Source organism: Sciurus carolinensis, chromosome 3 (assembly GCF_902686445.1).
Source record: "Sciurus carolinensis chromosome 3, mSciCar1.2, whole genome shotgun sequence".
NCBI lineage: Eukaryota > Metazoa > Chordata > Mammalia > Rodentia > Sciuridae > Sciurus > Sciurus carolinensis.
Window position 1 is genome coordinate 49,936,450 of NC_062215.1, and position 25,437 is coordinate 49,961,886.

At 46.4% G+C, this 25,437-nt stretch overlaps 1 protein-coding gene across 10 annotated transcripts in view; it reads left to right on the top strand.

Annotated features, from left to right (window-relative positions):
* The window catches only part of Gas7 (growth arrest specific 7), a 234,159-nt gene that overhangs the window by 96,054 nt on the left and 112,668 nt on the right, over positions 1–25,437 (top strand). Inside the window, exon 1 of one of the 10 annotated variants that reach the window (XM_047543654.1) lies at positions 13,474–13,592. The exons of 8 other annotated variants lie outside the window; for them this stretch is intronic. Coding sequence is in view for 1 of the 2 variants with exons in the window: in XM_047543648.1 (XP_047399604.1) it covers positions 13,569–13,592 (24 nt within the window). In the remaining variant the exon portion in view is untranslated. Of the gene's footprint in view, positions 1–13,473; positions 13,593–25,437 lie in introns of those variants that run through there. One more of the 10 variants, XM_047543648.1, reaches the window with a different exon arrangement.

Consider the following 25,437-nt stretch of genomic DNA (forward strand, 5'->3'; position numbering starts at 1 on the left):
AGTGTTGGCCATTCTGTAGACCGTGCTTTAATAGCAAGCCGGTGCAAGTGACTATGCTGAGACTCTCCCAGGTGCTTGCGGATGACAGAATGGAGAATGAGCTCAAATCACACCTCTTCCAGGATTGTTAGGATCTAGCCCTACACTGTCTCCTTGACCTCAAACTGTGAATCGTGGAACAGGCTGTCTCCAGCTCTGCCCCAGCCCCTGGGGTGGAATTAGCTCAGTGAGGTACCTGCATACTGATCACGCTCTCCCTCCTTTTCCTGTTTCTCGGGCTGAGCCACATAGCCTGTTGGGACATGTCACATCCTGGGAAGCCCTCATCTCTGCGATTCTCATGTCACTTTTCACTGTTCTCTAGCCCCTTCACACTTTATCTTTGCCATCAAAATCCCATTTCCTTGTCTTATTCCAGCTAGCTAGCCTTTACCTTGCTGTCACTCTGGTCCCCCTAGGCAAGAGGGCCATCTTTCCCATTTGCATTAACTGCCTGCCCTGGGCAAGACAGAGGCAGCCTCAGTGTGTACATTTGGAATGATGACATGAGCCAGAGAATGATGACACTCACTTTCTTATTTCTTCTTAGTTCCCAGTCTTTACAGAAATGGCACAAAACCAGTGGGAATTCCCCCTATTGCAGATAAGCCACTAATGCACCGTCCTAGGGCCAGATAGACCATGTGGGACAGTCCTTTCCTGAACCCCACACCCCAGGCCTCTCTCCCTGCTCTCTCTGCTGTCATGTCATGTCTAGGAAATGGTGCTGGCAAGTGGTCCCTTCTGCTCTTTACCTTGCATCAGTATTGACTCCTGCAGGGTGGGGAAGGTTTGTGGACAGAAAGATCATTCTTTCAGGAAATGATGGAACGTGGGGTTTGTAAGGCTGTGGTTTGGTTGCAGGGTTTTACAGAAAGCATATTTAAGCCAGAAGAACCTTGGACACAGCTGCAAAACCTGAAACTTGAATGTCTTTCAGAGTTCTCTCTAGGCCTTGGTTCAGGGAAGCCTGTCCTGATTCTCCTCCATGGGTACTCATGGACGTGGGAAGCCTTGACCTTTACACATCCTTGGGAGAAGGCGTGGAAGTGGGTCACGGACATGGAGCCTATTCTGCATTCCCTCTAGCACAGATGTCGTGGAATGGACAATAGTTAAAGCAGGGGCTGCTGGCAGGGGTCTTATGCTGGCTTTGTGTTGTGGGGTCCCAGCCTTTCCTAATTCCTGAACCTCTACTGAACAAGCTGAGGGCTGGGTAGGACCTGGGCCAGGCAGGTGACAGTGCTGAGTGAGGCAGGAGTAGCCTGGTAAGCAGACATCTGTACTGTCCTACTGGTGCACATTAGAATTACTTTGCAAGGTTTAAAAGCAGCTGGTCTCCATTTCTTCCCAAGACCCAGGCTTAGTGTGAGTCTTCCTGAGTGATTCTCCTGGGCAGCGAGGGTAGCAAACCAGAGCAGTAAAGGCTGAAGAAGGTGGCAGCATTTCTCCTCATCCCGCCTGCAGCAACTTCAGTATGGCCTTACTGATTTTCAAGAGATGATTGAAATCTTTATGTTTTCAGGGGAACTAACTGGTTTTATGTATGTTGGTAATATTTTTCTAAAGTTCTGCAGGCCAAGCAAAGCAAGAGAGCTAGATTCAGCCCATGGTCCAGTATGTAGGCTCTGGTCTGCAGGGTAAGCTCTCACCTGCCTGACTTCAGCTGGACTGGGTTCCATGTTGCTGGTCATTCTCTGCAACATGTGAGTGCTTTCTCCACTTTCACCCCATTTCCTGTTCTTGGTTCCAGCTCAGAGCCCAGCTCTTAAAAATAATGTTTACTGGGCACAGGCCCTGGGTGATCCACATTATCCCACAATAGCCCTGTGTGATTGTATTATTTTTGGTCTTATTTCTCAGATGTGGGAATTCACTTGGCCAAGGAGGTGGTGGAGCCAGTACTCCAGGCCAGGTCTGTTTGCTTCATTAAACTCTGGGTCACATCCATAGCCTATGCTGCTTGGAGTTCTTCAGTGACTGCTGACTTGGTGTCTGGGAAAGTCCACTGATGGCTTCCAAGTAGGACCCTCTAACCTGCTTAGGTTATTTCTTAGAGTTCATGACTGAACTGGAAGGTGTTCCTAATGCCAGGCAGGAAGATAGTATGGGGTCAGGATGGGGAAGTGAGGATCTAAGATTTAGTCCCTAATTTTTACAGAAATGGAAGCAGAAAGTAGGAATGAAGAGAGAGCAGGAAGCCAGGCTGGGAGCAATCAAGGAGGCTGGTATATCTGCCCCTGGCTGGTGGTGGGTGGTGGCATGACTCCTGGGGCTTAGTAGCCTCCAAAGTTGGAGAACGAGTAAGAGTGAATGGGGGAAGAAGGAGCGAGAGCAAGTCTCTGGTTGAGGGTGGAGAGGTTGAATGCTCGGGAAGCTGGGAGGCCCTGCTGGGACTAGGGAGCCTGACAGGCAGGTGGACAGTGCCTGTGGTATAGATGGCGTTTCCCCAGGTGCTTGCCAGGATGGACTTAGATGGTCTCCAGGCAAGATGCTCAGTACCAATGAGTCACATCAAGGGAAAGTATTCCTGTTTTATTTCTTTCTCTGCTTATGATTATGATGGGGACAAAGTTCCAGGTGGTACTGGGTGAAAGAAAGTCTTAGCAGGAAACAATATCCAGCCAGGATTGAATATCCTTGCTTGGTTTTCATTGTGATTATTTTGAGGGCTACTGTCAATTTCTGGCAAATGGTTTTTCTTTTGGAGGTGAATATAAATTTTTTGGTTCAATCACTTTTTAAAGAAAACTACGGAGTCAACTAAAAATATTAGTAAGCAAAAACAATAGGATGAGATTATACTGCAAATTATATGGGGCTCAATGAAAGATAGCTTCCCAAGAGACAGTGGATATGGGAGTTAAAGGTCTCTGGTTGGAGGGCCAAATGGACCAGAGTTCAAACCCATTAGCAGCATGACCTTGGGCAAGTCATTTCATGTCTTCAAGCTGTGGCTGACTCTGTTGTAAAACATTAATATTAATATGTGAACTGCCTGAGTGTCAAATGCTTGGCCCAGTGCCTGGCACAGAGTCATCATCAGTGGCACTTGTTACTATATTCAGTGTTCATCGACATGAAATATTGAATTCAGAAGCCAGTGTTCATGGACTCACACATGCTTGGCACAGGCTGGATTTGGTGTCAGGATTCTGCCACTGGAGGGGCCAGCCAGCAGGGGAGATTCCCTTCTGAAGAACATTCTATAGCCAATGTTCATAGCTGGTTGGACCCTGCTCTCTGTAGAAGGGCTTCCTTGTGGTGTTGCCCCCCAGCTGGTGTCTGGGAAGTTGATTTTAGGAAGAATTTCCACTATTCTATCATTCTGTGAATGATAAGTGTAGCTCTTCTCTGACCTGTTCATCTACATGATATGGTTTCTGCTGGAAACCTGCAATTTGGCTACATGCTGGGCAGGAGATGCCTGTGATCAGCCCCCAGCAAAAACCCTGGACACCGAGTCTCACCTGAGTTTCCCTGACAGATTACATGTCATGCATGTTGTCACCACTCACTGTTGGAGGAATTAAGGAAGGCGGGCTTATGTGACTGCCCTGGGAGAGGACTTGACTAGGTGAGGATTCTTGGGACTTGTACCAGACTTACTCAGGACCTTGCCCAAGGCTCCATGTCCCTTCACTGATTTTGCTTCGAATCCTCTGGCTGAAATAAATCCTAACCTGGAGAACAAACATAATGATGAATTCTGTGAGTTCTTCTAGCCTATCATCAAACTTGGGAGTATGGTCTCAGGTACCCCCAACGTAGCTTTTCTCTGTCTTTAGCTCTGGGAAGAAGATCAGAGCTCCATCCAGATATAGGTCTCTTAGAGTTGGAGGAAAAGGGCATTATGGGGTTGACGTTGCTCCTGGAAAGAGCCTTCCTGTTGAGAGCATGTGGGGAGCTACCTTTTTGGGGTGCTGGTGTTATGTCACTGTACTTTTTACAAAACAACTTTGAAAGAGTTGGGGAGAGTGTCAGGCATAGTGGCATACACCTGTAATCCCAGCGACTTGGGAGACTGAGGTAGGAGGATCGCAATCTTGACACCAGTCTCAGCAACTTAGTGAAACCCTGTCTCAAAGTAAAAAATAAAAAGGACTGGGGTTGTAACTCAAGTGTAAAATGCCCTTGGGAATGGGGAAGGTTTGGGGAAAAGTGTTGGGTTGTTGTTTTGTTTTGTTTTGTTGTTAAGTATAGGGCTTAACTCTGTCATTCATGCTAAATCTCTGAAGGACCGAGTACAACACCAAATTATTTGTTTTTACAAGTGACCAGGATAAGGACCCTTGGTTTGGCACTGATAATATTAGAGGCATCACACCCTGGTTCTTTACAACATGTAACAGTGACCACACCTTGGTGGTTGGTGTCAAAATTAAGGAATGTGGACATCAGCTTTCTTCCAAGGGATCTGACTCAGTTAAGGAAGCTGCTTGTCACTTGATCTCTGCTCAGTCTTCCAGGAGATGGTTTATGATCTCTGGTCATGTACACCCTGAGCCAGGGCCAGCAGTGTATCCAGATCATCCAGGCTATATTTCTAAAGGGACTGTCTTGCTCCAAGGGTAACATTAGAAGACATTCCTGGCTTAAGGCTGGGGATGTGTGACCTGTGTGGATCATCAGGTAGGTTATTCAGCCATGGTGCCACCAATCTTCTGCTGGGACTCTCCTCTAGCCAGTGGGGATGAGAGACACTGGGACTGGGGTAAGCTCAGAAAAGTGGGGCTCTTGCTCATGGGCCTGAGGGAGTGAAGGAGGTTGGACTGAAATGGGAGGTAGAGGAGACTCAGCTGATGTGACTGGGGGCTTGGTCCCACCCTATCTCATGAGAGCATCCTGTTCAGGATGGAAGCAGAATGTGGGGTTGGAAGAAGCAGCAAGGGCCGACCAATTTAAAATGCTTGGTGTAGATTAACTCATTTAATCCTTACCAGAGGTATTAATAATAATAATGTTGTTACTAGTTCCATTTTCATGGGAATTGCCTATGCTAAACACTGTCCAAAAAGATCAAGTGACTTGCCCAGGGAGTGCCTGGATTTGAACCCAAGCAGTCTGGTTCCCAAATTCATTGTCTTCACCACTACCTTGTGAGGTCTTGGTGATCTATAAATGGTCCCCTCCCAAATTCAGTGAGCCTGACAACCAAAGTTGATCATGGCTGCCAGGGTGCCTTGAAACTATAATAGTTACATTATAGACTTTATGTACTAGTTGCATGTTTGTTTGTTTTCCTAATAGATCTTGAAGTAAATAGGAAACTGTTTATAACACAAACCTCAGCCCACTTGCATCCTCTTGGATACCACCTGAAGGGGTCACCTTGGTGCCTCGAGGGTTATGGAAACCTTGATTCTTTGAGGGAAACCCTGTTTACTGCTTTGCTTGCTGAGCCTGGTCTGCAGACCACAGGGGAAGCCTGGGAGTCCAGTTTTGGTCACTGTCTTTGCCCAGAGCCATTTCTGCTCTGTAGCGTGTGCATGTCCTGACAAAGTCCTTCCATGTGGCTCGCACAACCTTTGGGTTGTGGTCAGAGCTGAGCGTGTTAACAGTGGCACGTCTCATGTACAGCTGCAAAGAGAGGATGGGCTGACTTGGCCTGATAGGGAAGCAGCTGATAAGGGCTTGTCCATCTCCTAATCTCTAGAACTGGGAAATATTCTTTATTTGGAAAGGGGTCTTTGCAGATGTAAGTAGTTACAGATCTTGAGGAGATCATCCTGGATTATGTGGGCAAGCCCCAAATGCATTCACAAGTGACCCAATGAGAGGGAGGCCCAGGGAGACTAGACTCCACATGGATGAGGAGTCAGAGTAGAGGAATACACCCACAAGCCCAGGAATGCCAGCAGCCACCAAGAGCAGGAGAAGCAAGAACTGGATTTTCCCTGAGAACATCTAGAGGGAGCACAGTCCTGCTGATGCTGATTTCAGACATCTGTCCTTCAGGACTGTGATAGAATATAGTTTTGTTGCTTTAAGACACCAAATGTCAAGCTTGTGGTGATTTGTTGTAGCTGCCAAAGGAGGGATTTAGAAATGTACGTCTTTGGGAGATGGTCTTGCCCCTATAGACTGAAGAAAGGAACCAAAGCTTTAAATTCTCCCTGCTTTGTGTCCTTTTAGCTTTGAGTGTCACTATTCCTATAATACCTTGGCCCTTACCAAGGGAACATTAGACAAGATTCTTTCTGTTAGATATTATGGAAATACCATTCAAAATAGCTTCAAAATAAAGTGGAGTTTCTGGATTGGTATAACAAACATTCCTAGACATCTCAACTTCAGGCATGAGTTGATCAAGGGGCTTAGTCGATATCCTGCAGTCGGTTCTCTTTTCCTGCTTCCCTCTCTTTCTCACCACTCCATTTTCTTCTGCATTGGTTCCATTCTTAATGAGGTTTCTTAGGAGAGGTGCAGGTGACCATCAGTTAGCATCTTCAGCTTATGGTCTATCATCATCCTACCTCTTTTCGCTAATAATTCCAACAAGAGTCCAGGGATCCATCCTCAGATGACTGACTTGGATCATATACCCATCCTGACCCATTCTGACTGGGGGATTAGATGTGCTAATTGGCCAGGTTGGAGTCACTTGTCCCCATAAACTGGGCATTGAGAATGGGGAAAGGTAGTTTCCAAAGGAAAGTTTAGTCTGAGCAGAAGCAGGGGTATGGACAGTGGCTGGCCAGGCAAGCAAGCTTATGGGTGCTACCAATTGCTTTGGGCCTGGTGGTTTCAGAGGCTGAAAAGATGCCTTTGGAACCCACACTGGTTTATGGGCCACCAGATTTTATCCAGGGTATGTTTGGAAATGCAAGATCATGCTGAGCAGTTTCCCCTTGGTCCCAGACTCTGACACAGGGGTCCCAAGTATGAAGCACATAGTCTCAGCCCTACGTGTTGGGGAGCCCGGGAGAGAAAGAAACTGATTCAGGAGGCCCCAGGAGGCAGAGGATGGAGGGATAGAGCTGAGAAGCTAGAGTAGCAGCTGTTGCCACTGCCACTGGGACCTTACATTTGAAAATCCTGCTCTCAAAGCATCTTTCAACTTCTTTTGGCATTTACATGACTTATGTTCGGTCTGGGGAGGGCTGGTTTGGGAAATGGGAAAGGGAAGTGGGGGCAAGCAATCCTGCTACAATGGGGCTCTTTTTGGCTGCTGTCTTCAGAGGTGGGGAGGTGACTCACTGGGGGCATTGAGGCTACAAAGGAACTGCTGTGGCCGGATTGGGGGGAAGTGCTTCCTTTGCCCCTTCACTGCCCCTTTCAAGTGAGAGCCCTGGGCCTGGAGTCCTGAAGGAGGCACTCGGTCAGGGAGGCCGACAAGCTGTTGAGCAGTGCTAGATGGTGGCCAGGAAGCTACTGTGGTGAACAAATAAGAGGAGAGGAGCAGAGGGGTTCCAGAGCTGCACATGCAAGGGTCAGCCTCAGTTGTCATGCCTTGTTAACAGCATGACCTTGGAAGGATCCTCAGTCTGACAAAGCCTCAAGACCACTTGGTCCAATGCCAGTGCTGCCCTGCCTAGCTTTAAATGTGTGCATAGTCCTGGGGCAAGTGACAAACCTATCAGCCGCAGTTTCGCCCTCCGTAAAACACAACCTGCATGGTTTCAGGTTACCTGCTCAGACGTTGAGGTGGATATTAAATGAGCTAATGTACATCAATGTCTAGAGCAAGGCCTTATAATCATTCCTGAGTCGCACTGACACTGCCTGTGGGCAAAGCCCTTACCTCTGAGGTATCAGGGTCCAGAAGAATGTTCGGCACATACTCGTGGGCATGTAGCAAGTATTTGTTGGATAAATGAACAAGTGCCCAGTGCTCCTATAGCAGATGTCTTGTCACAGCCTATCCCAAGTCTCAGGCGATCTCAGACATTGTGTCTCGACTGCCTAGATCCATTGCTTCTGTGCTTTGGAGCAGAGATGGTGGCTTTAGCCGAAATGCTGACCGATTGCAACAGAGAAGTTAAATGAGTGCTTCACTGTGCCAAGTGCAGGGGGCTGTCCTGGGGTATAGGGTTTACACACACACACACACACACACACACACACACACACACACACGCCATTGTTTTATGGAAGTGAAGGGAGCCCTGCCTGACTGTTCTTTAGGGGAAACCCTATGAAACCTAACAAGCCACACTTCTGCTGTGTGCCTTCTTGATCCACTGTAGGAAACCCAGCCAGCAAGTGAGGCAAAGAGCACAGGAAGGGTTTGCCTTTGCTGCAGAGAAAACCTGATTCCAGCCTGGCCAGTTAGTGCATCCAATCCCCCTGGCCAGAGTGGACCAGAATGGACATATGACCCAAGTCAGTCATCTGGGGCTGAATCCCTGGACTCTTGTTGGAATTATTAGGAAAAGAGGTAGGATGATGATAGACTTTTTTTTATCTTTTAATTGTAAACCATATATAAAAATAACTTTAATGAAGTATGCTATAATTGTCAATAATAAAAAGCAGTCAAATTGCTTCTTTTTTATATATTTTTTAGTTGTCAATGGATCTTTTATTTCAATTATTCATTTATATGTGGTGCTGAGGATCAAACCCAGGGCCTCACACATGCCAGGCAAGTGCTCTACCACTGAGCCACAACTCCAGTCCTCAAATTGCTTCTTAATCATTAAGATTTGACCTATACTGCTTTTATCCATATGAATAAAGACCGCGTGAGTCTCTTATAAGATTTCACAACTCCTAAAAAACTGTTAATGTTTTTTAAATTAATTTTGAGGGGGTCTGTCCTTTCTGTGTCCCCTCCCCCTGTGTCTGCACAGGGGAACAGGGCCTCCTGAGCACCTCTGCCCTTCCCCAGGCTGCTCTGTGTACTAAAGGCCTCACCCAAAGAGTGAAGGACTCCTCTGGTTGCCCACAGCATCCTGGGGTGCCAGAGGGCATTTGGGGAGGGGACAGATCTGCAGGGTCATTAGGAATTAGCATCAGCTTACTGGTGGCTCAGCATTTCTGAGGGAGAGAAGAAAGGAAGAGAGGGAATGGAACACGGGCTGCTCCAGCCAGCTAGTGTCGGGGATTTCAGTGACCACAAAGCAACCCACCAGCAAAGCAGAATTAGCTATGCTGTGTGAAGTTATTCATGTAGAGAGATTTAAATGATCTATGTCCACTGCATCCCTGTGACTCCTATTGGCAAGGTACATTTTATACATTTTTCAAGTTTTAGATTGTCAGTGTTAGTCTGTACCATGGCTTCTCAGCCTGGGCACTATTGACATTTTGGGCTAGATCATTCTTGCCTGTGGGTGAGTGGCCCTGTGCATGGCAGGGTGTTGAGCAGCATCCCTGTCCGCTGTTCACTAGATGCCTGTGGCCTCCTGTGGGAGGCACCATAATAACTCCTTCCTCCAAAAGATGTCCATGTCCTAATCTTTGGAAACTGTGTATCTGAGTGTGTGTTGGGTTATAGGCCAAGGAGAATTCAAGTTGAAGATGGACTTAAGGCTGCAAAACAGCTGACTTTGAGATGGAGAAATTATCCTGGATCATGTGGATGGTCCTTATAAGTGGAAGACAGAGGTGAAAGTGGGAGAACCAGAGAGAGAGCAGTGAAAAGAGGCCCTCACCTGCCATTGTTGGCCTCAAAGATGGAGGAAGGGGCCTTGGGCCAAGGAATGGGGCAACCTTTGGAAGCTGGAAAAGACATGGGAACAGATTCTTCCCTCATAGCTGCCGGAAAGAAGGCAGCCCTGCCAACACCTTTATCTTCACCCAGAGAAACCCACTTGTGAACCACAGAAAACTCAGGATACATGTATGTTGTTCTAAGACACTAAGTTTGTTCTAGCAGCTGTAGGGAACTAAGCCTACCTCTCCCACCCTTACTGTGACAACAGTAAACATCTCCAAATATTGCTAAACACGTCCTGGGAGGCAAAATCACCCTTGGTTCAGAAACACTGGCTACGCAGAGCGCCATCTTGTTTCCCTAGAAACAGAGGAGTCTTCTGTGTTTGCCGATGAGAACGAGGTGGAAGCCGGGACACCCAGCTGGGCTCGCTCTGGGAGGAAGGAGCCCAGGGTGGGAAGGAGGGTGGGTGCCGTGGCTGTCCCCCTGCCCCAGTTCCCCCCAGAGGCTCCTGGAACTGTCACTCTATCATTAACAATGCAGTATTCCTGTCGGTGCTTGTACATCTTTGGATGAAAGTAGAAAAGAAGCTGAACTATCTTCAACTGCACCATAAAAGAGAATATAAAAAACTCCATAAAACACTAAAATGTCAGCCACAGCAGGATTGCTAGCTGAGACCTTGGCAAAGAAGGATAGACAACAGGCCAGTCGCCCCGGGCACTGTTTGTGGGAGTCATGGGAGCAGAAGAGCGGACAGGGGAACCCAACCCGAGCTGGGGGCCACCAGGCCTGGGCTCTGGGCCAAATACACAGCTCCCTAGTTTCTGGAGCCCAACCCTGATGCTGTAATTCTGTTTATTTTGCTGAATGTGAAATCCATCTGGTTCTGATTTCTTCCTTGTAATCCGTCATCTCTGTGTGGCTTCGGAGCCAGCCACCATGCGGAGTGTCTTTGAAGTTGTTGTTTTGGGGAAGGTAGGAAGTTGTGCTCTTGAGGGTTCAGGGGACAGCCTTGAGGTTCACATGTGATTTGAGAACTGTCCCAGAAGTTGAGAGAGGGCAGTGGACTGGTAGAGTGAATCCTGGTCCTGGCTTATGAGACCAGGTGGGTCAGATGGGAGAGGAGTTTGCAGAATCCATGGTAGATTTGCACAGCCAGAGGTCCCCTGTGGTCCTCAGCTTAGGGCACGGGTACTTATATTTCAAGATGTCTCAGGACAGTCAGATGGAACTGTGACTTTTGGCTTCTCCCTGCCTATCATATTTGCAGCAGACTAAATGCTGGGGTGGGGGCGGAGGAGATGCAGACAAGGAGAAGGCTGTGAGCAAGTAGGATATAGAGAAAGATTCAGTTTTTTGACATTAATAGGATGTGGGCCAGATTATTCCATGATGGGTTAGTCTAATTGGCATATCCATGTGAGGGATTCCCAAACTTCAGCATGCATTTGAATTGCTCCTCTGGAAGGCTTGTGCAAACCCAGATTGCTAGGCTCCACCTCTGGAGTTTCTGGCTCAGGAGGTGGTCCGAGTGGGGCCCCAGAGTCTGTACTTTCTAACAAATTCCCAGGTGATGCTGCAGTGATGGTCCAAGGACCACACTTTGAGAACCACTGGTCTAGAAGAAGACAAGAATCTTTACAATTGAAAATGATAGTAATAGCAAATAGTTCTCAAGACTTAGCTGTTTTGGTATGAGGACCCCTGGTTTGAACTGAATATTCTTGTAAGTATCATCATCTGTGGTTATTTTTTTTTCTCCAAAGTGAAAGTAACATTTATTTCTTCAGTTGTCATACAGTAACGTTGACTGTTTTTGGCATACAGTTCTATGAATTTTATCACATATATAGATTCGTGTAGCCACCCCCGCAGCAGGATGCAGAAGTTCCATCACCCCAAAACTTCCCTTATGTTATTGCTTTGCATTCACACCCTTCTCCACCCAAACCCCTGGTGCATAACCTCTGGTTTTGTCTTTCTGATTTTGTCTTAGAATTGGAATCATACAGTCTGCAACCTTCAGAGATTGGCTTCTCACTATATTGTACTTTTGAGATGAATTCAAGTGGTTGCATGTATCAGTAGTTTGCAAATTATTGCAAATTAGTGTTCCACTGTATGGTATTCCATGGTGGGCTCATTATTCCCTATTGATCATCTTTGAATGGTTTCTGGTTGGGGATCATTATGACTCAAGCTACTGTGTTGATCAGTTTTCCCTCACTAGAACAAATGTCTGAGTGAGATAGTCAACCAAAGAGAGGAAAGCTTTATTTTGGTTCACAGTTTTGGAAGTTTCGGTCATGGTTGGCCCCATTGCTTTTGGTTTTGTGGTAAAGTAGCACATCATGGCCAGGAGTAAGTAGTGGAGCAAAGATGCTCACCTCAAAATTGGTGTGCAAGAAAAGGTGGAGGGGGAGGGGGACTGGGGTACCACCATCTCCTTCAAGGACACACCCCCAATGACCAGAGGACTTCTTAACGCCTCTCAGTAGCACCTTGGGCTAGGGACCAAGCCCCTAACACATGGACCTTTGAGGGGCATGTAAAATCCAAACTATAGCCAGGCCTGGTGGTGCATGCCTGTAATCCAAGTGATTTAGGAGTTTCAGGCAGGAGGATCTCAAGTTTGAGGCCAACCTCAGCAATTTAACAAGGCCCTGTCTCAAAATAAAAAATAAATAAATAGAAAGAACTTGGGGTATAGCTCAGAGGTAAAGCACCCCTGGGTTTAAACCCCAGTACCAAATAAATAAATACTATAGCCCCTGCTCTGAAGACTCACCCCTAAGTCTTTAGGCAGACCTCTGTTGTCTTTTCTTTTGAGTAGATACCTAGTAATGGGATGACTGGTCATATGGTGTGTGTGGAGTAAGATGGAGCAGCTGGGCCCTTTTGCTTTCCCACCCGTCATATGTAAGGAAGAGTTCCAGTTGTTCCAGATCCTTGCTGGAACTTGGTATTGTTGGTCCTTTTTATTTAAGTCACTCTAGATGCCACGTGATGTCAAAATGTGTACACGAGCCTCAGAAAGGCTCAGAGTTGTCCAGGACTCTTGGTGGCTCCTGGATGACTAGGATCCTTTGATGTTTTGTACTGAACAGAAGTGACAGTGATTCCCTATGCTGGACCTGGGAACCAGTAGCTTCTATGCTGTACTGGGGTGGGGTGCAGGGGGATTCAGCAGTGTCCAAGAGGAACATTAAACAGAGGAAGTGATGGAGGAAAAGACGTGCTTTCTACTGTCATAGAGGCGGAAGGTACTAGACTGCTTCTCCCCACCCCCACACCTACTTATTGTAAGCCTCAGGCTCAGAGAGGTTAAATAGCCTGCTAAATGTTACTCAGCTGACCAGTGGCCTCTTGACTCTTTGCTTACTGCAGGCAGTGACAGAAGGCTACCTTTGTTTCATTCTTAGTAATGTCACCAGGGCCACAGACTGCCCTGCTGTGGTACTTAAAGAGTAGAACTTTTGCAAATTGATATACCTAGTCAGGATCATCACACTCCTTTAATTGCCTTGGCCTTGGGTCCACCCCAGGCAGGAGCTGGCTTTAGGAAGGAGCTTGTGCAGGGGATGGTGTCCGCAGCTGGAACCAGAGCCGGTGACTTAATGGGGAGGAGGCGATTCATCAGGACGAAGTCCTCCTCTGGAGGCCTTCCCACCCACCCTCAGGGGAAGGGGCCCAGCTGTCCTGGAAGGCTGTGGACATGCTTTTCCAATTGCAGAATACTTCTCTTTCATTTTGAATATCATTTGTTTGGTTGCCACGGCAACGTAAAGTCTCTATTTTAATGCTAACCTGCGTGGTTGCAACTTTCTATATATAAATGCTGCTTTGCACAGTGAATTAGCCGATGCCACTGGGAAGCAGGGGATGTGGAGACAGTGGCAGAAAATGACCAGCGTGTCAGCTTTGCATGAGGACAGACTGCAGGGCTGAGGTGAGTGAGAGCCCAGGACAGGGCTGGTTATCTTTGGTACAGATGCTCAAAGCTAATCAGAGCAGGTTGAGCACAAAGTGACCAGGCACTCCTGTGGATGGAGAAGTCTTCTTCGGATAGCCCGGTGCTGGGCTAGGGTTTGGCTGTGCTTCGGAGGGACTCAGGTGACTCTTCTGTTTCCTCCACATGTCTCCCCTGTATGCCTGCAGAGTCTGTGTAGCATGATGACCCAGGGTTCTGCAAAGAACAGAAAGCAACTTGGGCCAGGGAATGTCTAAGATGCGCCCAGTGAATTGTTCCTGATTTCCTTGGACTTACTTCCATTTATTGTTTCAGATCTTCACTTCGGATTTGCTTTTTCTTAATTCCTTAGTGTGACCAGTCCCTGTAGGGACCAAATGACTCCGAAGGATATGGTATAGTTCTCAGAAGAAGCCTGGAAAAGTCTTTAGGAATCAGTAGATGCAGCTCTCTCAGGCTCCAGGAGAGTCAGAACCCCAGAGAGGTGACATAATCTGCCTTATGTCATACAGCCACTCAGGGAGAGTGAAGGATTGGGAACCAGGAGGTCCACAGGATCTTCCGGCTTACTCGCAGGTGTCATGTTTGTGCATATTCTGCTGTGAGGTTGGGGGAGTGGGGGCTTACACCTCAGTTAAAGGAGATGCAAACAGGAAGTGCACTGGGAGAGGTTCCTCTCTGGTGTCGAGAGTTGGGGGAATGTAATGAACATGAGATTATGTAACGAGACCCAGAAGGTTTCTGGAAAAAGCATGGAAGTTCAAGTCTAGAGAACTTGGATTTGTGTGGATTCGGATACTTTCTACCTGTGTGGAAATTTTGTCAACTTTTCTGAGGCTTGACTTCCCTGCCAAACCATGAAGTGTGCTAAATGCCTTACTCCAGCATTGGTGCAAGGCAGTTCACAACCATCGTGAACCTATCAAGGACAGTGTGCGGGTCATCATGGGGCATCATGTGTCTGATGGCAGCATGATTTGCTAACTATGAAGCATCCCATAAGTGTCAAGCCATGGCTCTGTTCTCCTGCGTCTGGGGGAGAGGGTGATACCACCATCAGAGGATGCTGAGTGAGCTAGGGTTCTCTTCAGACTGGGTCTCTTTGTGAGGTGTGAATGCCGTACAATTGTATCATCATTGGAATATCACATTTGGCCATCTTCTTCTATAACATCAGACATTCAGCAAGTATTTTAAGTGTGTTGGATCCAAAGGCTTGGGCCCTGTTCTTGAAGTCAGAAAAGTGATTATAATCTAAGTGCCTTTGAGTGGTACATGGTCCACGGGGGCTGGGAGATTCAGAATTGGAAGAATGCCCTTCTACCTGGGTGAGTCAAGGAAAGTATAATAAAGGAATCCTTTATAGGATTTTTTAATAGAACTAGAGGCAAAGGAGAGGATCCTATAAAAGGAGATTGGAACTTGAGTCCTGAGCCACAAAGTGCATGTAGTCAGCATCAAAGAGCATGAAAAACAACGTCCAAGTACACCCCATGTGGCAAGAACCAGTGTTGATTACCTGAACCATTTGTGTTGTGTAAATTTTGGGTCTTGAGGTCAAATGTGCTTTATAGCATGAATCAGACTTTCAAAAAAAAATTTTTTTTTTTTTTTTAAGTTTGAAAACTAGCTGGCCTTGGATGAGCCCGAACTTTCTCTGGAAATGGCTGTTGATTTCCTTTCCAGGGAAACCTTGGTCCCTTAGAAAGTAGAGGGAGGGTTTGCAGGAGGCTGGGGAATCAGATGCAGCATCATTTTGAGAAGCTACTATGGCAGCACAAACAGGGGCAAGTGGACCAGCTGGGAGGCTGGGGCTTTGGGGATGGGGAGGCAGTAGTCCCTTCTCCCAGGGGCCAGGGACTGTCAGAGGCTGGCAACCTGTGGGTAGTGTGAGGGGACGTCTATGATTCTTGCAGCAACTGCCACACCACCCTGTGGCCCCGGATCACCTACTCCTGGGCCCTTCAGTTTTTTTATCTGTAGATTCCTCACACTTCCTGTGAGGCCAATATCTAACCCTCCTTCCCACCAGATCCCAGGGTACTAGCCTCTAGGTGCTCAGTCTTTCTTCCCATGTGAATCCCTACTTACCGCACCTGTGCCATCTCACTGTTAGTCTGTGACGTGTGTTTGTCCTCCCCCAGGCTGTCTCACCTGGCTCACTGTCTCCTCCATCCCAAGTTCCTGCTCCAGGTGAGGCTCCCCCACCCCCTTCACTTTCTCTGCCTCCTTCCCCTTCTGGTGGTCCACTGCTCCTGCCTAACCAGTTTCTGCCTCCTCACATGCTCCTGAGCCCTTCTGAACTTTCTCACCAGTGACTGAGGTGGACTAACTTTCCAGGGTCCCTTCTGCCCCAGAATCCTTGTCCCGGGCTTCCCTTCCTAGGAAGGTGAAGTCCAGACTGGGGGAGCACACCTCAGCGAGGGAGCCAGATGGCCACAGTTTGCAGTTCCTGGAAAGTGTGCACAGGTAGCCCCGAAACTAGCATCCAAATGCATCTACCAGGTGTTGACAGTAAGAAGTCCTGGCCCCAAAGCTGGATGACATGGGGTAAACTTTCTCATTCACCGATACTCCAGGAAAATGGCATTTAATTCTTTAAAACCAGGGAATTCCCTCTTCAGGTGGTACACAGCAGTTAAATCCAATGGTTGCAGGCTGGTGTTCAGTGAGTAAAATAAGTGCAGACTGTTTTTGTTGTTGTTGTTTTATTTGTGTTTTCTTGCCCATGATTTTATTTAAAAATTTTTGAGTTGGTTGCCAATGTCTTAAAATCATAATATTTCACATTAAAAATCCAACTTTCCAGCTTCTCTTGCAAAAGTGAGGAGCTCTGGCAACACAGCCTACTGTTCCTCTTGGCCACAATATGCCAATAACGAGTAGTGAGTTTTCCACTTAGCCACAGTCCCCACCCATCTCTGCTAATCGCCAGCCCTGACACCAGTAGTGGGATAGTTTCCATTTTTCATTTCATTTGGAATCTTTTTCTTATGGAGAGGGAAAAAGTGAAAAATTTCCTGCATCCATGTCCATGGAAAGAAGGAAAGTAGCAGGGCTATGATTTCCAAAAAAGTATTAGTTTATTCCTTTCTAAAAGGAATCAGTTTCCTAAAGATTAATATTCTAAGTTCAGAGGTAGATTTAGAACAGAACAGACTTTCTTCCTTCCTTCTTTTCTCCTTGAAAACTGTGGTTCTCAAAATGTGGTACCCAAACCTGCATCTTTGGGGAACTTATTAGAAATATAAATTATTGGACCCACACAGAATTTTAAGATTCAGAAACCTAAGGGTGGGGCTCATCAGTATGTGTTCTACCTTGGGAAGTTCTACCTTGTTGGAGTTTGAGAACCTCTGTTCTGATACACCTACTGTGGAAAGAATGCCAGTGTTTGTCATTTTCTGTCCTTTTAAGAGCCAGAAGGGAAGAAAGGCAAGGCTCCCTAGCCAAAGAGCAGGAGTGAAGGGTCTCACCTCCACGCCCTGCGCACCCTGAGAGGCAGGAGGACCATCCCATCATATAGAATCTCAGCAAACCTTAGGCCTTTTTGGATATGCAGCACTTCCATCTATGGATTCCCCTGATACACACTGAAGAATGTCTTACTCCATTTCGTGTTCTGTAACCAAATATCCCAGGGTCGTTTATAAAGGGGAAAAAAAAATTCTTTTGCATCATAGCTCTGGAGGTTGGGAAGTTTGAGCATGGCACCAGAATCCCCTGAGGACCTCCTTGCCATGGTGGAAGGCAGAAAGGCAAGAACACAAAAGAACCAGTAAGCACAAGGGGCCAGGCTTGCTTTATGACAAGCCCACTCTTGGAATGACTATCCCAGTCCCATTGATAACACCATTCACCCATCCACGGGGCTCTGACTGAATCCCCTCTCAAGAACGACATTAGGGATTAAGTTTTCCACTTGTGGACTTTGGGGGACATATTCCAACTGTAATCTTGAATAAGCTGGTACCTTCAGCTGCCCTGGAGAGAGAGGGCCACTGGGCTGCTGTCCCATGGAAACAAGGAACCAAATCACAAGAGGGTTGTCTGCTCAAATTTGTCAATGATGGCCTGCATTCAGGAATTGGGGGTCTTTCGATGGATTTTTTTTTTTTTTTTTTTTTTGCAAAATTATAAAGCTTCTCCCCTGCCTCCTTCAGTTGTGCTGGAGATTGAACCCATGGATGTTCCACCACTGAGCCCCATCCCCAGTCCTCTTAGTGAATCCCAGGGTCTCACTGAGTTGCTTAGGGTCTCACTAAGTGGTCCAGGTTGGCAAACCTCCTGCCTCAGACTCCAGAGTCGCTGGAATTACAGGGGTGCACCACTGCATGCCCAACTTAGGTAGAAATACTAGACCAATTCTTTAAAACATGTAGGCAAGAGCCAATCGCATATGTCCATATCAAATCCAGCTGTGGTAACTCAGACTGCTGTTTCATGGGTAGCCACTTGGCTTCCTCCAGCTGCCTCTCCTGCTGAAGGCTTTGATTACTTTAGCGGACCATCTGTGTGAGCCAACAAAGCCAGTCTTTTCCGAACATATTTACTTGGAGAACCAAAGACCCTGGAAATGCTTATTTTTCAGACTCCAACCAAGTCATTGAAGATCTTGTACCCCTGGCTTATTTCATTCATTTGTTATTTGGGGGTGTCTGATAGCATGTAAGTATCCAAGACCCCTTACAGTGTGAAGTAGATAAAAACATGGGCAGGGCTTAAGTCTACTATTTGGTTCCTTCTGATCTCCCTCTGCCATCACCCTTTGTGCCCAGGTGACTCCAGAAAGCCTGGACCACTAGGCAGAGTGAGGTGTGTCTCCTGTGTCAGAGAGCTGAGCCCAGTCTCCCAGCATTCAGGCTGGAAGGGAGGCCCCTGGCGCCTGAGCCTGAGTTGATTATTGGAGCCCCTAACCCTCTGGCCCCTGGGCAGGCACTTCCTGCAGGAGCTCTCAGCTCTTCCAGCCCCCAGAACAAAACTGCTCGCAACCTCTCAGTGTGTGGTGCTCAGTAGACACCCTGCTAGGACGCTGTTCCACCCCAGGGGGCTGGTCGGAGCTCTTTGCTGTGGAAATGTTTTTTTTGGTACCCACCCTCTTGAACAACCCATTTCTCCCCTGTGGGACCTCTCTCATCAGTTAATGAGGCTCCCTGCTGACAACCAGCTGTTACCTTCTACCGTGTCAGATTGATAATTAGGGGTTTGGCTGGTGGTGGCTTCCCGTGTAACTTCCTCCCTAGAGTGTTTGCCTTTGGACAGAAGATTCCTAGACACTGCAGTAGAACCTCAGGTATGGTGGGCGGGGGGCAGCCTGGGGTGAGGAGGAATTGGCACTAATCGTGGAGACAGAATGCCAGGTTCTAAGTAGCACAATTATAAAATGAAATAAGTCCTTCCCTCCCAGGGTCCCCCAGTCCCCATCTCATACTGGGTATTAAACCCAAGGATGCTGTACCACTGAGCTATATCCCCAGCCCTTTTTATTTATTATTTAAATTTTAAATTTTGAGACAAGGTCTTGCTGAGTCCATGAAGCTGGCCTCAATCTTGCAATTCTGCCTCAGCCTCCTGAGTCCCTGGGATTACATACATGCACCATCATGCCTGGCTCCCAGAGTTTTTGCAAGGGTCAAATCAGCTATTCTGTAATAAATTCCTGGTCCACAAAAAAAATTGTACTTTGGCAATAAGAACAACCAAAAGATAAGATCTTGTGGTGAAATGCCGGCAATGTAATTGACTTTGAGGAGAAAAAAGGGAAACCTAGCCCTCTTCTTATTATCCAGTGTCTCTCCTTTTTAGGAGCTTGGAGTAAGGGAAGGGAGTGCTCTCTTGAGGTGTCCTTTTCCGGGGCAGGAGAGTTGAAGTAAAGCTATGGGCAGGCCCCTCTGTGAACACCAGCAGGGTCTCGGGCAGCATGGTCTGCAGCACTTGGTCCAGGGACGTGTTTGTCTCTCACTCTGGCTTGCTTTCAGCCTGCCAGCTCTGGAGGCTGGCGTAGCCCCATGGATGTGGTGTTCTTCAGTCCCCGGGGTTGCTGGCCCCTTCTGGTGGCTCTCTGAATTCTGGCTTTGTCATTCATGCATCCTTCCTCTTGCTCCTCTGATCTGCCTGCATCAGAGGGTCAGATGGTGTGATTCTGGAGCGTTCTGCACAGACTGATGGGGAAGCCCATGTGACCTGAGTGACAGCCTCGGTGACCTCAGCTGATGGCTTTTCTCAACAGGGATGGGACGGCATGGAATGAAGCTAATACGCATCTACCAGCATATCTGCCCTCTTATTGAATCTTTATAAAAATTCTGTGAACTAGGTGGTGTCTTTTCATTTTCGTATGTGGAAATGAAAAACAGATGAGGTTCATCGAGGTGAAGCGACTTGCCCAACATTAAGTGACTGTTAAGTTGTGTGGTGATTTTTTTTTTTTCCCCTATGCCTGGCTGGAGGTGAGAAGCTGGACTTGGGGGCAAACGGATAGATGTCTGTGGTCAACCAAGTGGTTTACAGGACTCTGTCTTCTGTTTTTATCCCTGTCCTCACCCCAGCCCCCATGCATACCTCGTGTTGGTGATCCCTGTCGCAGAATAGAGGCTATGGGTTTCTAGAAGGCTCTGGAATCCTTCAGGCCCACTTGTTTGAATGGAGCTTTGCATCTCAATGAGTTGGAAAAAAACAGGCAGAAGAGGATCTGCCAAAAGGGAAAATCAACTGGGTTAGTGACTTCACTCCTCTGTGTACGCAGATGTTTCCTCCCTGGGCCTCCTCCCTCCACAGGGCTGCAAACAGATGGGAAGTGGCTGGTGTTCAGCAGACAGGATTGGATGGAGGGGTCACCTTTCCCAGAGCAATGTTGAGGGCAGCTTAGGAGCGGCCTTTGAGGCTTTGGCTTCTGCTGTGCTGTCTGACCACAAGCTTGTCTTCTAGCCACAATGGTGACACTTATACCAAGGTTTAGAGCAGCCAAAGGGCAGGAAGGAGGGGACTTTGCCTTGGGACTGAGGAGATCTGGTGTCCAACCTCTGTCTCTGGGTCTTAGTTTCCTCAACTCTAAAATATTGATGTGGAATCAAGGGGTCTCCAAGGCCCCTTCCATCTTGTTTTCTTCAAGTCAGCTTTGCATTGGTTGAGAAAGTTCTTTATCTTCACTCATTTTGTTTTTGTTTTCTTTAAAGATAAAGCATCCTCAGTCTTCTAACCATTCAGCAAACCCTAATCTAATAAATAACAATCATTTTAGGAGCTGGCAAGTGAGATGAGACATGTCAAAGGGGAATTTATGAGCATTCTTTAAATATTTTTAATAAGGCTCTGTTCATGCATGAGCTCATAATAGAAAATAAGTTAAGGATTTTAAAATGCATTAAAATTAATATGCTCATTCTAGAAAACTGAGAAAATTCAGAAAAGCAGAAGTAGAAAAATGGGGAGATTCCTTTTTTTCTTTTTTTTTTTTTTTAAGTGCTGCATATATTTTTCTCCATAACTGTGATTACATATACTTAGAGTTGTATATGCTGATTTTGGGAGGTGGGAATTACTTAGTTGTAAAAATAATTTTAAGAACTCATTTTAGGGTTGGGAAGGTAGCTTAGTTGGTAGAGTGATTGTCTAGTATTTGCAAGGCCTGGGTTCAATCCCCCGCACCACCAAAAAGAAATTTTTTTTTTTTTTAACTAAAGCTGGGTGTGATGGCGCATGCCTATAATCCCAGTGGCTCGTGAGGCTGAGGCAGGAGAATCAAAAGTTCAAAGCCAGCCTCAGCAACTTAATGAGACCCTAAGCAATTTAGTGAGACCCTGTCTCAAAATAAAAAATAAAAAGGCCCAGGGATGTTGCTCAGTTGATAAGCACCCCTGAGTTTAATCCCTGGTATGGAAAAAAAAATAACTGAATAAAATGTTTAAATGAAGAAAAAATTTAAATGTGGTAAAATAATTAAAGCAATGAGAGGAATCCCACAGTACAAAGATAACCTTTATTAACATTTTTGTGTCTTTCCTTAGTGCTTTGTTTGGGATGGGAGAGCATTATTTTCCATAGTTGAAATCATACTGCATATCTGATTTCTAAAGGAGAACAATTCTTGGAAGATAATTAAAAAAAGAATTTGAGAACACAAAGCACTAGCCATTGGGTGATTTATTAGTCTTCCCTAATTTAAGAAGAAGAAAAAAAAGGAACTTGGTCATCTAATAGAATTTTAAACATGCAGAAAGTCATTACTTAAGTTTTTCGACAAAGAAAATGGTTACTATGGTCCTTGTCATAGCACAGCTTTGGTTTGGTGGAGGCAGGAAGCAGAGACTTATGTTTTGTTGATTCTTCCAGCACAGTGTCCCCAAAGCTGGAAGTCTCCCATTGTTAGTTGGCATGTGCCTGGGCAGAAAGGGCAGCATCAGTTCAGCCTGTTCCTCACCTGTGACTTGAGGCTTCATGCACTGGCCAATGGTCAGGAAGGACACCTATCCCGATCCTGGTTCTGGGATGGATGGGGGCAAGAGCTGAGGTGAACGAAACACTGGGGCACCACGCTTTACCCCTGAGCTAGAGAACCCACCAGATAGCACACCTCTAGCTGGGCTTCTGAGTGAGCTGGGAGTTCATTATCTGCACTGAGCAAGAAATGACTCACAGATGTATATACATAGTTACTTCCCCCTTGTCATCTTCTGGATGTTGATTTATCTCGCAGTGCCTGGAGGCTAAGTGGGTGGTGTCTTCCCTCGCATGCCCAAGAGAGCCTTCCTATTTCTTTAAAACATGGTTGTGTTGTTTTTGGTTTGGTGTGCAGCACTGGGGATTGAACCCAGGGGCGCTCTACCACTGAGCAACATCCCCAGCCCCAGCCCTTTTTAATTTTTTACTTTGAAACAGGGTCTTGCTAAACAGCTGAGGCTGGCCTCAAACTTGTGATCCTCCTGCTGCAGCCTCCTGCATCACTGAGATTACAGGCAGGTGCCACTGTACCTGGTTAATACATGAAGTAGTAATACAACTTGGTGGATATGTACATTTTGAATCACAAACCTTTTGGAGAAGCTCATCTTTGCAACTTAGTTTGTTCCATCAGCATGTGTGTGTTTGTTTGTATGTGTGCGTGTGTGTGTGTGTGTGTGTGTGTGAAAGCAAGTAAATGAAATACTACATATACGTTTATATGTATGTATACATATGTGTTTGTATATATGTATATATGATATTAATTGGCTTTATTTTTTGTCCTAGAATTGGGTAGTCATTCCATTAAACAGACTCAAGTATTCAACAACTATGTATCAATCACTCATAGCAACAAAGGAATAACTTTGGCCTATAAGGTTTGACCTCAGGGAGATTTGACTTTGAGCACTATCCAACACTTGTCAAGGGACAGGCCCAGTCCCTGATGTGGGCACTGATACAGCAGCAAGGGAAACAAAGTCCCTGCCTTCATTCTGGTGGGAAGAGCTCTCCCATTGTTATCAGGGTAGAGGAGAAGTCTGAGGAACATTTGATTTCCTAGGTAACCTTTACTCTTGACTTCTTGGTGTGCATGGTTTTTGGTCACTTATTTTCTTTGCAATTGATTTTTTTTTTCTGGTCTTTTCTAATGAAACACTTCTTAAAATCTACTATCTTTTTATTTCTTTACTTTTGTTCTTTGCAATTTAGGGAACTTTTACCATTTGCTCTGTAAGTCACTAATTTCACCCCCCTTTTGTTCTGGCAGGAAATGCAGTTAGGGCTTTGTGCATGCTAGGCAGGAGCCCTACCTATGAGCTACACCCCTCCGCCCCAAGTTTTATTTGTGGGTTTAAGTGAGCAGTTTTTATATAATCCTTACCTCATCCATTTGCTTCTGTAGGTCATCCCTTTTTATTTCGACTGTGTTTTTCCATTCTAATTTTCTGTTCCTCTTTCAAAGAGGTCACAAATTCTTGCATTCTGTCAGTTTCCAAGGTTCTTCTGAATTATTCCCTGAGCTGTGCTGTTCCTCTGAGTCCTCTGGATGGTGTTTCCTCTCCCCAGTTGTACTCTTTGTCCCCTTTTTTCTTTGGAGACATGGCATATGCCAACAGACAGAATGTGTGGACTCCCACTGACCTTGACCCTCTGTCCACTTGGGGAAGGTCAGCTCACGGTCACAGTCGTTTACCTGTCAGTCCCATGATACACACATCTCTCCATCCAGTTCCTATTTCCAATTGGCTTTGACCTGGAGATCCGCCATTTTCCTAACGGCTTCTCTGATGTTCTAAGTCAGTGGAGTATGAGAGAACTCATAATTCCAAGGAGCTCTGCACCAGGCCTCTTCCTGCTCTGATGTGTGGGAGTCGTCCTCCTCAGAATGGTGGTCACCCCTCCCGAGCCCCTGGCATCCTCCCATGCCAGCTCACCTGTTCCTGGGGAATTGCTGTACCTAGATGGGCAGAGGGGAGGGACGGCAGCTCTGAGACTGCCCCTGTGTCGGGAGGGCTGGCTTCTCCAAGGTGGCGAAGGCAAGGAGTGCATCTCAACTCGGGGATGGAGGAGGTGAAGGTGCTGAGTTTCCTTTCTTACAACTGATCTCTGTTCCGTAAACTTGCCTCCATTCACTCCACTGATCTGATGGTTCCTGGGTGTTTTTCTCAGATTTAGACTGTCTTTGTTATTTTTTGTTGTTGTTGTTTTTTTTAAGATTGGGTCAATTTTTTTCTTTTCCCTTTTCTTCTTGTTACTAGTTTAAGAACATGATAGCAAATTGACAGAGGTGTCCTGAGGCTGATATTTGATGCTTCTTGCCCCTAGCTCCTTACCCCTATCAGGTGGAGAACTGTGTGTGTGTGTGTGTGTGTGTGTGTGTGTTGTTATTGTTGTTGCTAGGGATGGAACCTAGGGCCTTACACATGCTGAGCAAGCAGTCTACCACTGAGCTTCATTCAGTCCTTGTCCCTCACCATGCGAATCTTCTGCATTTTCCTTTATTGTCCCCCTTAACTTTCCAGTAATGATTCAGATGCACACTCCAGGGACCATGTTCCTACTGTTGTGGCTGGGTGTACTGCAGGGAATTCAAGTTTGGTTTTCTGGGATTCCCTGGAATCCCAGATTCTTGGGAACCCCGAAAATTGTTTTGAGGATGCCACACAGTGCTTTTGTGCATAGTCTGAGGCAGTGTTTCTAGTTGCCTAGTTGACAACTAAGAATCCACAAGGTAATTTTAGCTCATGTTGAGATCACTATTTTTATGAGATATTTATTTTATTGTGCAACAGAAAAAAAAATAAAACAACCAAATCAGATGTGAGATTTCGTAAATATTATTACTTAGGGCCAGGCTAGATTTAAGTTGGATGTAAGTCAGTTCAAAAACAAAAAAAAATCAAGTAGGCTGGGGATGTGGCTCAGTGGTAGAGCATATGCTTAGCATGTGCAAGGCCCTGGGAAAAAAATTTAATCCCCAGCATGGAAAAGAATTAAATCATAGTGCTGCTATTGCACAGTGATGGGGCATGTTGCGACAGTGAAATGTGAAATGACTGAAGTTTGGGAATCCCTTAGAATTGGGGCTGTTAAGAGCTTTTTTAAATGGAGCACCATATGAAGACATTTTACAAGGGTCTTTGGATTCTACCATGATAGAAAGTGATCGGCCCTCACAGGAGCCATCTGCTCAGCCCATCCCTGGACGTGGAGCAGCCACCACTGATGACCTGACCTCTTTCTTGCCTTCTTTTTATAATGGGCATCTTGATATCTTACTTCTCTTTGGGCCCACCTGCTCTCTGGCTCCTGTGTGTCTGTAGTCAGTTGCATGCCCATCTCCCCTCCATAGTCCTCTTTCCAAGGTAAACTGGGGACA